Below are 16,383 nucleotides of genomic sequence, written 5' to 3'. Positions count from 1 at the left end.
TCATTTGCAAGGGAAAAATGCATTGCAATTCCGTTGCAAATCGTCATTTGCGAGCTATTTGCGAGGAAACACATTCCCTTGCAAATCCTTAGTCGCAAATTGAATTCGCTTGCAAAACGCTCGCAAATTTGCAACGGAATGACTTTCGTCGCAAATTTGCAACGAAAAAATAATCGTCGCACTTTGCAACGGAAACGACGTCGCTTGCAAAACACGCGCAAATTTGCGAGGAAATGTTTCCATTGCAGATTTGCAACGGAACCTTTTCCTCGCAAATTTGCGAGGAAAAGGTTCCGTTGCAAATCTGCAATGGAAACATTTCCTCGCAAATTTGCGCGTGTTTTGCAAGCGACGTCGTTTCCGTTGCAAAGTGCGACGATTATTTTTTCGTTGCAAATTTGCGACGAAAGTCATTCCGTTGCAAATTTGCGAGCGTTTTGCAAGCGAATTCAATTTGCGACTAAGGATTTGCAAGGGAATGTGTTTCCTCGCAAATAGCTCGCAAATGACGATTTGCAACGGAATTGCAATGCATTTTTCCCTTGCAAATGACGTGTTTTCTTGTAGTGAAATGTAAACTGCAATTGAAGTCTAAGTCAAAAATTATATTGAAAATGATATAATTTTAATATAATTCAAATTGTTAAATTACAGACTCCGATTTAAATTACTGTATACTAAGTTACCTAAACACCATGTACATATCAAGAAAGTTAAAAAGAAGAAAAGTTAAGAAGAGATAGGTCGATACAAAATTTACACAAACGAGTATTAATTTTGTTTCAGTGTTCTGTTATGAATGAATTCGATTACTTGTATTTTAGGTTAGTATAAGTAAATATAAGTCTCAATATCCAACAAAACTCAAGATATGAATGTTTACCTTCGACGTAGCTTTCCAACTCATCTTGCGACAACTAACTTTAACATTACTGATGATCGTGTAATCTTGTACACAGCTCCTGTTTCATGAGAAACAAAATTTTGATTTTGTTTAACAAAAATTAGCTTACCCAAATATTTGTAATGATATATGGTCTTTATTGTTTTCAGAAAACTCAATGTCATTACCATACGTTCATAATTGTTCTTTTACATTGTTATTAATTATTTCATTGTTTAGTTAATTTAGCTAGTTAACGAATTAGATTTGAAATGCATTGATAAGAATCGTACTTGTGTAATAGTATTTATCTAAAAACTATTATAACTTTCATTTTCATAAACACAAACTTCATATTTTCAAGTTTTTTCAATAAAAAACCGTCAAAGGTGCTTCTTTTTGTTCATATTTGGAGTTTGGACGGTGGAAAAGATTGAAAACAAGCTTTACACCGGAAAAAACTATTTACATGGTTTTCGTAATTTTTCAGATCTGTGTCGCAATAGTACACTGTTTGTATGTCTACGCATATGTATAGACTTACGATGTGGTCTACTTGTCACACACATCTTAGTTTTCCAATAGACCAAACTTATTTTTTTTGTAACGCAGACTTTCCTAGAAGTCTACGTCTTTATCTTTGAAAACAGAAAAAAAAATTAGGTAGACTTACTAAGAAGTCTACGTAAAAGAGGTAAATTTTTCATTTGACCGAACTTTTGACTTTTTATAGTAGACTTCATCGGAAGTTTACATTATGTAAATTTCCCGGGAAGTCTACAAAATGCAAGATTTTCATTTGACCAAAACTTTGACTTCGTTGAATAGGTTACTTTTGTGTTTGACTAAAATGTAAAAGACCGGTAGATTTCATATGCAGTCTACTAATCTTAGAAGAAAAAAAGTAAACGGTATATGAAGTTTACTATTTTATTTTGGTCAAACACAAAACTAACCCATCAGATTTGATAGTAGACTTGTACCAATTCATAGACCTCCATTTAAATCTACTCGTATAAAGTCAAACTTGGTTAATTACAAAACTAAATTATTCAAAAAAGAAATCTAAAAATGTAGACTGCATTTGAAGTCTACTTTTGAAAGCCAAATCTTTGGTCAATTCGGGTCAATTGCAAAACTAATCTCTTCCAAAAAAAAATCTAAAAATGTAGACTGTATTTGAAGTTTACTTTTGAAAGTCAAATCCTGTGTCAATTAGGGTCAATTGCAATACTAAAATTTTCAAACTATAGATTATAAAAGAAGTCCACACGTATAAAATCAAAACTATTTAAAATACAGAAACTAACCCATGAATTTTGCAATTGCTAAGCTAAACTCAAAGTGTAGATCTATATAATAGTTTACATATATAAATTGAAAAGGAAGTCTACTATTTTGTAGAATGAATATAGAGTCTATGTAGAAAAATCTATTAAAAGTAATTTTGTATATTATTCATTAAGTTTTTTCAAGATCCATTAATTCTAATGATCTGGAATGATTTTAAAAATATAATTTGTTATAATTATGCAACTATCAAAATTTGATTTGACTATGTTGTTAGCTAATGGATATAGACATCTGAAAAATGTTAAGAAGTTTATGGAAGAGTGATAGATAAAATTGTTTCTAGGTACCCTGAGAAAAACATCAGAAATATTTGAATGAGACTCATGTTCATATTTAGCATGGTTTCTCATTAGCAGAATCCTTGAGAATTTGTGGTATTGATATTTACGTTGATATGCTATTTTGTTTCACGTTCTGATTCACAATGTGAATCCAAACAAATAAGATAAAATGATCAATAACAAAGGTGTCGGTAGCCTTACAAACACACACACGCATCACTGGTCGGTCTTAACTAAAAAAACTTTAACTGATATATCATACTCGCAAATAAAAGATTACGAAACAACAGCATTCACATACACACACAATGATCATTTATATGTAAAATACAAAGCTAGGATGAGTCGAGCTCTATGTCCATATACAGATAATATACACATGTAAAGAAAAACAGTCAGCCAAGTAACACATTATTCTTTTTTTAAAACACCAGCAGAGTATCGACCAATATGGCAAATCCAAAGGCTTTACCTATACTTATCCCAATATGATTCCCCATTCAATATCACTGGGAACATCAGATCGATGCAAACATGGCCCTGATCCTCAGAACCGAGCACTGATCTTACACCAATCTTAAAGGCTTTGACTTCATTGAGCAAAGGTAAAACTACCCATACTTGTACCTGTCTTTGGACTATCTCGTTTACGTACCCTCCACAACACAAACAGTGTACTGAGTCAACCACACATAAAAAAGAGAGGACAAAATAATTAATTACCATGGGATTTTACAATACATATGGAAAGAGATGGGTTTCATTTTCATGGGCTCACCTCGGAAGACATAGTGTCAGCTGAACCACTCTGTTTCCTTTTGCCTCTTTGATCACTATCATGAGTCATGAACTCATCTTCATTTTCATGTGACTCGGTTAACTTTTTCTTCATTGGGAGTTGATGATGAACCCATCTGTTCATCGAGAACCAAAAACGTGGTTACAAAAACAAACTTGTGATGATGGATCAAAGCAAGGAAGAAAGAAATCATATTAACTTCTCTGCTCATCGATATCACAAGTAAATCAACATGGACATGATAATCATCGAAACATGGAACTCAATCTTCGACACTGTACACTAACTTTAACTTGTTTAGCATTGAATTATCTAACTCTAACTTTAACTTGTTTAGTGTTTACCATCGAATCTCCCTAACTTTAACTTCTAATCATCGTACAAACATAAGCTAACTTAAGAAATAAAAAAAAAATTGAGAATCAAACTGAACAATAAAACGGTTTTCAAAAAAAAACTTTATCAAACAGATAAATTAAAAAAAAAAGTTGAAATTTACCTGTGATTGCCTTCTTGTTGAAAAGGGCAGAGTATATAGGGTTTCCAGATTTGATGATTTTAAGAAAGGAAAGGGGATAAAACATTAGGGGATAAATTTAGTGATTTGGAAGTTTTAGAACCTTTGTTAGTCTACTTTAATTTCTCATTGTTCAATTGGAGAACTTCATTGAGGTTCTTAATTTTTTTTTTTTTTTTTTAAGTTGAATGATTGAATTTCATAACATGAAAGAACATAAAAATTTAAATAAAAAAGACATAACAACATATTAAAAAATACAAATACAAATCGTAAACAAGAAAAAACCGATTAGTTGAAATCTTGGTTTGTTCCAATTTTTTGTCATATATTCACAACCAAATCAGCTTTCAATTGTTGATGTTTTGTTTTATCACGAACTCGTTTCCGAATGCTCATCATATTGCCGAAATTTGAAGGCATATCTGTACGAAACGTAAAATCCACTTGTAAACTTTGGTTTGATTCCGGTTGTGCGAAAACTATTTGTACTTGTATTTGAATCACAAGTGTCTTCTTGTGTAATCACATATGTAGACTTGTATTTGCATTACTGGAAGACTTGTATTTGCATTCATAATGATTAAGGTTCGGATACATACATTTATTTGTGTCTTCTTGTGTCACAAGTGTACTCATATAATGCAATCACAACTTACGATATACAGTTATACAAAGGCGTTGTGCATGATTCAAATTTCAAACAAATCAGAGTACTGATCAGTAGTCACATGTCTTCTTGTGTCTACTCCCATATCTTCTTGTGTCTACTCTCATGTCTTCTTGTCTCACATGTATTCTTCTTCCACCTGCAAAAAAAAAAGATCAGACACAAAGACAACAAACCAAGACCAACAAAGACTTCAAACACACATTTGCTTGCTTGCAGGGGCAGACCAAGAAAACAACAGAAGCATTAACCATTAACCAATAACATCCAAACTCAACATTAAGCAATATAGAGACAGCAAAAGCAGAAGCATTAACCATTAACATCCAAACTCAACATTAAGCAATATAGAGTTTCTGCAACCAAACAGCTAAAGTTAACAGAGAGAAGAAAACCCAGATCAGAAGAAAAGACTAAAAGATTCTAAAGAAAGTGATAAAACCACAATGTAATGAGTCTCACATGCTCTAAAACACTTATTTCTCTTACTGTCTTTTGAGTACAACAACAACAAACAGATACATAAGCTTCATAACATAAACCGAGTTCGAGATAAGTAATTAAGAGTTTTATTCAGTTTTTGGGTCTTAAGAACCCATTAGTGGCGCTTGTTCCTGGTTGCTTGTTCCCACGAGTTCATGACATGGTTGACAATTTCCTCGACCCCACGACCATGCTTCACCGGGAAAAATAGTTTAGTAATCAGACAAAAGGCTCCTTTTGTTAACACTAAGCTATGGGTTATGTAAGTGATGTAAACATACTACCTGAGCAAAGACGAATGGCCCTCCATCACGCATGCGTAGTGCATCCCTTTCCATGACAGATAAGTCAGCCCCAACAGCTGCTGCAAGGTCTGTCTTGTTTATCACCTGCAGTTTCAAAAATCCACAAGAGAGCTTATATCACCTTACTATATAGACTTCATCACTGCAAGCAAAGAGTCTAAACAGACATAAATTTTACCAGAAGATCAGCTTGAGTGATGCCAGGACCACCTTTACGTGGTATTTTATCACCAGCAGATACATCGATGATGTAGATGATATAGTCAGCTAGCTCTCTGCTGAAATTAGCAGCTAAGTTATCTGCAACACACAACACTAAATCTATTCAATCTCATTTGATCCTTCAGAAAACAGAAACCTATGGGATATAAATCTGAACCGCACCTCCACCCGATTCACAAAGAAGCAAATCAGTCTTGAATAAGTTTGATAACTCCTCAAGAGGACCTAGATTGATACTGATGTCTTCACGTATGGCAGCGTGTGGACATCCACCGGTTTCAACAGCCCTGATCGAAGAGCCCCATGCTTCACCAGAAACTCACTGTCCTCTTTGGTGAATATATCATTGGTCACCTACATCGTTTACAAGACCAAAGTCACATGTCTCGAATGTGATACTCTCAGATTCCAGCAAGCAATCCAGGTTTGAAAAATAACTTGACCAAGAAGCTGGCTGATCCTCCAACAAAAACAGAGAATAGTATATCATTAGGCTTCAATCGATTTACCCAATAACAAACAAGAACAACAACAAAGAAGATGTTATCATGTTAATTGCTCAATTCGGTAAAGAAATACGCGGTAGAGAAGCTAGAATTTGACAAGTTAAAAGAGCATTACACCGAGTTTACTCCATTCGACAGGGCCGGCCTTGAGAGTTTGGAGGCCCAAGACCATTTACTAAAGACTTCAAAAATTTGGGGGCTTAAAAATTCTTTTTTTACAAATTGGGGGCCTATTTACATATAAAAATTTTCAAAAATTTTGGGGACCCAAGGCGAAAGTTAAAAGAGCATTACACCGAGTTTACTCCATTCGATCACGTCCCAGCTTGCGGTACCTTCCATATTCTCCGACGATCGCCTAACGGAATTTAACGGCGCCGTCATCAGAAAGAAACAGAGACGGTGACGAGGCTTCAAGGTGATTTCACGGACGGATTTGGGAGAACGAGAGCAACGACGACAACGAGTTCTCGGACAGAAAAACAAAACCAACAAAGAGAGAGAGATGACCAATAGAAAGAGGACATGTATGACACCCGTTCTCTTGATTTTTCCTCTTTTCATTTATTTATTTTGGGTTTTTTAAGAGCCTCCTTTAAGCCCCTCCGTTGGACGTGGTCTTAGGCTAATATAGTTTTGGTTATGTTCTGGTGGGTTCGGTTATCGGGTAATAATCTATCGGGTTTGGTTATCCGAAAATGGTAAAAATGATAACCGATCAGATATTTGTCACAACCCGAACCGAACTGTTTACTTCGGTTCGGGTTTGGGTTATGATGCCCACACCTAATGTTATGTATTCTCATAAAGTTAACAAAAGAGAAATTGCAGTCCATATACAAACAACTACGTAATTTGCATTTATGTACTTTTGCTTTTTCTGCTTATGTGTTTTTTTAATCACTCTTCTACCCCTATTCTTCGAATACTACAACCTAAAGCTTATCTCCCTTCTATCCCATCTCTCTCCCTCCTCTTTCTTTTCTCCTCTCTTATCTCTTTCTACTATGTCCACAGATCCCACTTCTCTCATTTTATCTCTTTCTTTAAAGTTTCTTAAATTTTTTTATATCTCTTGATCTCTCCTCTCTTTTTCACTTCAAAATTTTCAAGTTCCCTTCTTTTCTATTGCCGTCACACCGTCGCACCATCTCACCGTTACATCGTCACGCCGTCACACCACTACATCTGCTCAAGCTCGCTGTCACAATATAATTACCTCTCCTCTTCTCAGGCTCACCGTCACGCCGTCACCTCACGTTTGCAACAGCTCGCCTTTATTTCAGTCTGGTGAGGAATGATATAGGATACTATATAGGAAGAAGAAGAAAAAGATGAGAGAAAAAAAATAAAAAGATGAGAGAGTATGAAGAGGAAGAAGAGAAGAAATGAGGTTCCCGGAGACGACGACGGACGAATGGTCTGTCTGTTTACTATATCGAAAAACATATGTGAACGGATAACTATAGTCGAGAAACCATATGTAGCCGAATAACTATAATCGGAAAAGTAATTAATTTTGTGTTTGATATATGATTATAGCCGGATAACTATATTGCGCTAAATGTATTTTTTTTATTTGAGTGAAGCAATAAACACTACATTAATTACTCGAAAAATCTTTTGTTTTGGGTTTATAGTGTTAACCAGCCATTGATTAAAACACTAGCTAAGAGTATTGATATCCAGATAATTAGTATATACTACCTAACTTATTGGGTATGAACAACATGATTTTGTGAAACATACATGTTATATCATTCAAGTATAATTTAATAGTGATCGTCCAATACGTATGTTATCTGGGATAACCGGATAATAACCAACAATCATTAGATAACTACAACTATTATAAATACACATGTGTCATATCAATAGAGACAAATACATGTTATATTATTACAAATAAAAGATAACCAACCACTAACTTAAATAACCATCAACTATTAGAATTAACCGACTACTAACTTAAATAACCAGCAACTACTTGAGATAACCAGATAACTGGTATACATTATAAGTTAGGTATACAATGTAGCCAAATAAATACATTGCATTTGGTATTATGATATTTCATGTGTGTTTTCGCAACCGGCTAACTATAACAAAAAATGATAAGTAAAATCCATTAACCAGTAATTTCACAAATTACATGAAAAGTGATTTTTTTTCAGTAACTACGGTAACAACTAAGAAGAAGAACACGACTCGAGTACTTTACCCTTAACCAACTCTGTCTTCTGAACTGACCCACCGGAGATGGTACTTGGGGACAGTAATGCAGCGGAGGCGGCGATGGATGGTGATGGTTAGAAAGTAAGCATTTGTTGGAACATGAAATGAGAAAGAGTTTTGTTTTACCATAAACCTAAAAAAATCTGATGGAGAGCAGTGGAAGAGACAACGGGTTCTAAGTTCATGATCCCAAGCGATCATTGATTGTTTCTCTTGGGAACAGCCCTTGCATGTGGAAACAGAAATGGCTCACCCGCTTTTTCCAAAGACGAGTCCACATACGCGCCGCCGTGCAAACACATTCAAAACTAACATGTCCTTCGTGCATGTGATCCATTAGAAAAAAAAACTAGTTTTCGTACTACGAATGTGGACACTTCGAGGAGAGACAAATTTTTTTGGATTTTATTGAATTTCTTTTACAAAAAAAAGGCTGAGAATTGGACATGCAAAGAAGAAAGAGATAAACAAGAATGTGTTAAAGATACACAAATTCAAACGGTTGTGTGTGTATAGCTTTACTCATGATTACATGAATGTAATCATTACTCAACCCCCACTTCGTAACATTAAAGAAAGAAGGTATAGGGGCATCAAATTATTTTCTCACTGGAAGAAGCTGGCCTAGCGTTTGGGCTACCAGTTTTTCCATGCGCGCAAAGTATTGAATCTTTCTATATTTTACTTGCAAATCGCTCAATATAAATTTTATTTAATTTGGTAAATAACATTGTATTCATAGAATGTGTAAGTTTTCTGGTTAGGTTAAAAAGTTTGGTTTAAATTCGGTAGGTTAAAATTAACTTAGTTAAATCCTGTTATGTTTAATTGCTACGAGTGCATAGACTTCTTTGTAAGTCTACAATGATTTTTATTTTTTTTGTTCTTTTTTCCTATATTGTTTTAATAATAATATATGATTCACTGATTTTCTTTTTTTAATTTTTAATAGTTATAATATATGATTTCACATTTTTATTCATAAAGATCTAAATTTAATTTTAAAAAGAATGATATTTTTGTAATAATCAATTATAGTAGACTAAAAAAAGTCTAAAATGAAGTAGACTTTATTGTAAGTCTACTTTACCCTAAACTAAAAATATAAAACTCTAAATGTTTGATTGATAATAAAAAACTCTCAGTTATTGTATCAAATATTGAAATATACAAAATATAAACTACTTAATATTAAATGTGGTACTAGGAATGTGGCATTTTGGTAATTTACCAAAAAAATATTTTTATATATTTTAAAAATTAAATTATTAGATCAAATTACGATGTAGAATACATAATAAGTCTACATACTTGTAAACTTCATTCTAATACATTTAGACTTCCGAAGGACATAATCATAAAATAACTTTCTGGGTTTTTATGTTTGATCATAAAAGTTAAATAATAATTTTACCATCTGTTTAGGTATTTTTTTTTGCATTTGATTAGATTTGGAGTTCACCTTTATGTTTAAAAGGAATATATAATTTTTTTAAAAGGAAATTACCTTTTTTGTGTTATTTACCTCATCATATACATGTGTTATGTGTGGTTCTAGAGCACAAACCTGTAGTACAATGACTATTTTGTCACCACAGTTCACAAAAATTTATCCCCACAATTTTTCAAAAATTGTGATTTTCACCGACCCAGACTAGTAAGTGCAAAATTACCAAATTAGGGTTGATATATGTATTATATCTATAAGTAGAAGATATTATTTGAATTAAAAAATTATGTTAACTAGTTTCTAGAATTAAATTTCAGTTTCAAAATTTTGACTTTTATTAAACATACATGCTTTTTAAATGTGATTTTATAAATTTAAAATGGACCAAATATATTTTTCACTCAAAATAAAAATCTATTACTATACTAAGTCATCGTGGAAAAGTCAAAGCAATGTTATTCCCGGCCTCCGAAAACAGAGAAGAAAGAGAACTGAAAAATATAACTACAAACTGAGAAAATTTTGCGTGGCCACACCAACACACGAATTTGCCGTTGCAAATTAATCCAAGTTAAACTATATATAACTACATTCATAAATAGTGCTTAATACATTTTTGTTACTTTTGATTACGAAGACAACAAAATGGATGCTTCACATAGCCGTCGTCGAGGCTACATCTCGCTTCTAGTTATATCTTATTCCTATGTGTTTGGTTTAGCTTCCAATTTGAATATTTCTAATGATGCAAGAGGCAGCAAAATCGAAATTACCAATTCTCGATCTTCTTCCACTGACTATGGTACGGACATGGGCAAGCAATATATTATGTGTACAGAATCTAATCTCCAAGATCCATGGGTGCTTTCTTGTAAAACATCTAAAGATGTTGTTACAAGAATCAATTTTGCTGATTATGGAAATCCTTCCGGTAAGTGTGAACACTATAGACACGGAAATTGTGGCGCAAAGGCTACCATGGATGTCGTAAAGAAGGTTAGCAAAATTAACTATACGTTTTGTGGATTAATGAATAATAAATATTTCAATGAATATTAATGTGAAGTATAATTTGTGCAGAATTGTCTTGGAAAACACAAGTGTGTGATTATTGATAATGACGAGATGTTTGGTGCGAGTCACTGCAATAAAGATATTAAGTTTATTGTTCAATACACTTGTACAAAAGAATAGGTTTCTTATTTGCTTCTTAATTAATAAGGTCTTTTTTTTTTTGCTAAAAATCAATAAGGTCTTTATAAAAAATGGTTGCATGGTTTGTTTTCTTGTAATGATCAAGTTCTTGTTGATTATTAGAGGAATGTCCGATATAATTAAGTTATTTATTCTATTTGCTATTTTGCAACAAGGATTGATGTTGATGCACACAGCTTAAAGGATCTTAACCACTTGAGTTGTTGAGAATTTCAGAATTGGCAAGCAATATTTATGTACTGAATAAAATTATATATATGTGTAACAATACAAAATTGTAAAATACATTTTTTATATATAAATACTATTTTCATTTATTTTACTTAAATGCAACAATACAACTTGTGGTAAATTAAATTTTCTTTTTTATTATTTAAATATATAATATGTTTTATTTAAATGTTTTTACCATTCAAAACTGTAATAAACTATTTGATCTATTTGAAATGCATTTTTCTCGGATGATCTGTTTGATCTGCATTTCTCCTGCATGATCCGCTTGATCTACATGATCTGCTTGATGTGCACCACCTGTACTGCTTTTACCATTCGAACACTAACTCATTCTCTTGCAGTCAAAATTAAGATTTTTTTTTGGGACAACGGTCAAAATTAAACAAATTCTTAATTTTGACTGTTAGTACTGTAGAGTGCATATCATTATTATTGCTTGTAAAGTTGAACCACTAGCAGTTCATGTATATTTTATTATTTTTATAAATGAACTACTTCTTTCTTGTTAACATACCTTGAATGGCAATAAAAAAAAGCAGGTCTCCCACTCCAGTGTACGTCCTGTCTGTCTCCTGCCATTCCATTCAGACTCTCGGTGAAAGAAAGAAGAAGCCAAAGGCTGTGTCACATCATAAAAAGAGCAATTAGAGCTAATTAACGCATAATAATTGTTGGAGTTGAAAGCAACTAAAGCAAGTTGTTTAATATATAAAAACAGAGTTGGATCAAAGTAAAAATGTGTGCAATGTTGTAATACCAATTGTAACGTCTATCACCCTAAGTGTTCACTTCTTTCTAGCAACTTAGCTTTCATTCAAAAACCATCTCAAGCATCAAACAACCAATCACACAAGCATCATTCATCACAGCAACATCGTTCTAACTTTGATCGACCATGTTTGCGAGGATTGCACAGCTGCGAGCTACAAACTAATTACCGCCACATGGATTCACTTCAGTAACATTCCATCATATCGGGAACACAGCTAGCAAAGATACTATTATTTTACTGTTCATACATATCAAGCATCTCATAGTTTAGTGTTTACCTGTAAAATCAAATGATTGGCGTACATGCAAATGCAGGAGGAACGAGCCAAACAGGTAAGTTGATCCAAGTTTATAATAAGTTTCAAAGGCCAGAAGGAAACTAATGGTTAGAGTTCCATATTGTTAAAATTTCAGTTTGATGGTTTCTTCCGAAGGAAATTAAAGGCCAGGTGCTGACCACTTATTGACCCCAAAACTGCAGGCGACACAAATAATCCAATGGTCATCAATGTGTAGGAAGCGTAAGGCATAGGTGATGAAGAGATCCAAGGCAATATAAAGGCAAAAGCTTCCGAGAAAGCTACCGTGAATATCCATGCGAAGATAAAACTCAAACAGGACAAGATCACCTTGTGATTTAGGGTTGCCCAAAATTTCAGAAAGAGGATCAAGGGTTCGCGGATTTCTGGGACTCAAATTCTCTTCCCTTGTGAATCAAAGCTTTTGGTGGTAGAAAAGGGTAAGAACATGATCAATTCTCGGCGAAATCGAGTCAAAACGCAAGAGATTCAAAAATAGTGGAATCAAGAGATCTAGGGTTCATGAGCGGGAAAGGGCTTTCGAAAAGAGGAGAGGAGAGGGGAGGGGGGAGGAGGTTTCATCTTTGTTTGAGAATGTTTTTTTAATTGTTACCTTTTAGTGTGTTTTTAATTTTAAATTTAACTAGGGACTGTCCCGGGTTTTCATATTTATAACTTAACATTTGTATTTGTAAATGTACATTAGAATTTATCATAAGTTACCAAATAATAAAAAAATCTAAATTTACTTTTTTTATTCATTGTTTTTGCAATGAATTCAAAACGGTTAAAACTCACGATTAGTTATGTTTTTAACATTGGAAATTGTATATAGCATGGTCAGAAAAATATACTCACAGTTATTAACTTTAGTAATGTTTAGAAATCTATTTTATTGCAATTATTTTGATGTAAAATAATTGATAAATTTAACAAATTATCTGAAGTGCTTGTCACATCATCAAGCGCGGGGTTGTCTACGTAGTGGTTACATTTTGTGGATCGCTGAAGAAGAAAGTGATGTTTGTTCTCTTTGTGTTTGTATTGATGAAGTTGATTTACCGAAACTTGAATATTTAGACCATAAGTTTGTGCTTTTTTGTTGGTCTTGTGGACGTCTTGTATGGGGAGAGCATTTGACATGGTGGGTGTGTTGTTGTGGTATTTAGTAGCTGCAATTTTTGATACTCCCAACGTACGACATTTTGTTTGATTTTTCTGAATATGTTATGGCTAATATAGCCCAGCCGAAAAGCTTTTTAAAATATGGATGACTTTTTTCGAATAATGAGTTTGTTAAGATGCCTATATATTAAATTGTACTCATTGTAAACAATGAACTAAACTTTCTTATATATTCAAGTATTTGTTTATATTCAAAAGGAAGTAATATCTTGAAAAACAATAGGAGGTTGTTGTTGTTGACATTTCATTGTATGCTCCCACATGATCTTGAATGGCATGGGAGTTAGATTTATGAAGAATATGTAGTTAAATGAAAGTGGTGACAGTAAAAATGTGTTTATTATAGTCATCATCTTGGTTAATAAAATGTATAAGTTAATGGTTGTCGTTGCACACCTTTGAATTTTTTTTAAATGATGGTGATCTACAAAAAAATGCTTCACTTGTGGATTATGTCTATCTCAGTACTTTTAGTTGTAGAGTATGCCTATCTCAGTATTTTTAGTACGTTATATGCAGGCCCATTAATCAGTTTCTTGATAATGTCTGCCTAAATGACATCTATCTATCTATATATATAAAGTACAGATTTCTTCTCTCCTAGAGTGTCCACGTCGACATCCACGTGATCAATTCGGTCGATGTCGTGATGACACGTATCCCGCTTCCAAAACGCATAACTTCATTTAAGTAAGAATCAATTGATGTTGGCTTTTAATGTATTATGGGCTTTATGTTTGAATGAATAGACCAGCCCGATAGAATCAACCCTAGTTCTCTCACACGAAGAATAGAACTTTACGGCTCTTTGTTCGATTACGACGTCTGATCTTCATCTTCATCGCCGAAACGCTCCCATTTACAAAATCTTCGCATTAAACCCCTTCTTAAATCCATCAACCATGGTGTAGCCTTGAACTGTTTATATGCGAGTATAAAAAGGTTAGCATTTCTCCTCTGGAAACCATCTTCTCAATCCATCAAAACAATGCAGTAAACAAATTATATTCTAAGAAATGGCTAACTCATCCATCTTTCTTTCTGATTTGAAGATCGTACGCTGCTCCTCCACCGATTGAGATGCTGAAGTCGATGACAAAGAGTGGAACTTGAATTGAGATTTGTCGATTTTCTCAAATAATTGCAAAGAATCACCTTCAGGAAGCGACCACACTACTCTGTCTCCGCAAGGGTATCCTTGCAGGTTCGTCATACGGATAGTCTGTGAGTAGGAGTACTCGATTTTGAAGAAATAGAAGTTTCTTCTATGAACTTCCCATATTTCTTAAGGTTGGTTTTGAATTATTTGAGAAAATTTTACTTTCTGGGTTTTATTTTTGGAAACAACTTTCGGGGTTTTGAATTTGTTTTTAAAAAAGATTTGTTGATTATGCTTTCTTCTTTACATTTGACCCTCATGCCTGCCACCGTCAATGTTCACCATCTCGCCACTTTACAACACGCTTCAAGGCTGGTTCGAAAAATTCTTTAGATGCATTATACCACTGAATTGTCTGTTGATAAGATCATAGCATTTCGAAACTTCTATGTGGTCATCTTTTACATGTATTTAAGAATATATATGTGTTAGTGAGAGGTGTCTTTTTTGATGTGCAGCAGCGAAAGACGGCTCAGAAGATAGTTTTTCAGGCATTGAGAGAAGCTACGGTCACTGAAACAGTTGTTCGCCATTTCAGGTATACAACTCAGTCTCCTTCTGTTGTTTTCATTGTATGGTTCTATGTGTTTTCAAATTTGAAAATGTGATAATGTTCTTGGGGGAAATACAGAACGTTAGCCAAACTGAGAAAATCAACACAAGCTGATTGTCCGGCTGCGTTCTTTGAGGAGTTCCTGGAATTGCAAAGACAGATATCTCAAACCATGGATCTTCTTCAATATTTGACGAAATTCAGCACGACCCTATTGATCAGGAGAAACCCGAATCTAGGAGAAGAAATACAGCTCCGAATCAGCAGTAAACCATGAGCATATGAGATCAAACGCTGAGAACAAGAACCCATCACTAGCTCCTCCTTCCGTGTTACAAAACACAGCGAAGTTGACTAAAGAGATAGAGCAAGGAGCTGCAAATTGGTTCATAAGGTTTATGGAAAAGGTTATGGAGAAGGGGATGAAGAAGTGTAAAGGCACGGGTGATGCAGATGTTAACAAAGATCCACAGTCTCTGATTTTCCAGGTTGTAAACTGGGTGGAAGCAGAGCAGTCTGCTGATAGCACGAGATGACATGTACATCCAAAAACATCATAAGTCTTTAGAAAGCTCATAATCAAAATGAAGCATTTGAATATGATTCTTTTATATTGTTCCCATTTCTACTTCAAAGGCTTCTTAGTTTCCACTTCTTATCGATAAAATTATTCATGGAATCTATTGTTGTTAATCAAGTTTATAATAGAGTGGCTGTTCTCAGATCTCCCAAATAAAAGATGGTCATATCAGTAAGAAGAAGAAGAAGAAAAGATAACTAAAAAATGTTTTACAAATTACATATGTAGCTTCGCGTAAATGTAATGAAGGTTAATATCATTATCTAAGTGCTAATCCTTTATCAACCATAGTCAAGAAATATGCATAAGTCCCTTGATGGCAATAACAACAAGCTTGACTTGCAAGTAATTGACTTTTGTTTTGTTTCACTGAACCCACACTTGCGAAAGAAAATAAAAACGGCGAATATCATGAATTTAATGAAAGTTTGTATAAATACATACATAACTCCATTACAGGATAACTAAAATAAAATAAGGAGTCTAACATATCTTTTTCATTTTTAGTCACAAAACTTGGGCTTTAAAAATTAATTTTGAATATGATTAAACCACAACCAATGATTAATACATAATCAGAAAATTGTAAGAAAAATAAAAACTAACAAATATGAAAAATTCATAAGAACAACAAATAGAAGAATTCATTTATGATATTGCTATTACGCTGTATCAAACCAAGT

At 33.6% G+C, this 16,383-nt stretch overlaps 1 protein-coding gene, 1 long non-coding RNA gene and 1 pseudogene across 2 annotated transcripts; 2 read left to right on the top strand and 1 right to left on the bottom strand.

Annotated features, from left to right (window-relative positions):
- Positions 1-4,427: 4,427 nt before the first annotated feature.
- On the bottom strand, positions 4,428-6,361 carry LOC106338670 (annotated as a pseudogene).
- Positions 6,362-10,332: 3,971 nt separating this feature from the next.
- LOC106341214 (beta-galactosidase 11-like) lies at positions 10,333-11,021 on the top strand. The gene is made up of 2 exons (XM_013780022.1): positions 10,333-10,700; positions 10,785-11,021. The coding sequence occupies exons 1-2, from the start codon at positions 10,350-10,352 to the stop codon at positions 10,896-10,898; spliced, it is 465 nt and encodes a 154-aa protein (XP_013635476.1). The 5' UTR covers positions 10,333-10,349; the 3' UTR covers positions 10,899-11,021.
- Positions 11,022-14,205: 3,184 nt separating this feature from the next.
- Positions 14,206-15,866, top strand: LOC106337422. Its single transcript, XR_001269022.1, has 4 exons — positions 14,206-14,350; positions 14,461-14,698; positions 15,026-15,105; positions 15,199-15,866. It is a non-coding gene; the product is annotated as an uncharacterized LOC106337422 (long non-coding RNA).
- The last annotated feature ends 517 nt before the right edge of the window (positions 15,867-16,383 follow it).

This window comes from Brassica oleracea, chromosome C4 (assembly GCF_000695525.1).
Source record: "Brassica oleracea var. oleracea cultivar TO1000 chromosome C4, BOL, whole genome shotgun sequence".
Lineage (NCBI taxonomy): Eukaryota > Viridiplantae > Streptophyta > Magnoliopsida > Brassicales > Brassicaceae > Brassica > Brassica oleracea.
Note: the sequence above shows the minus strand (reverse complement) of the source record. Positions and strands in the feature narration are given on the sequence as shown.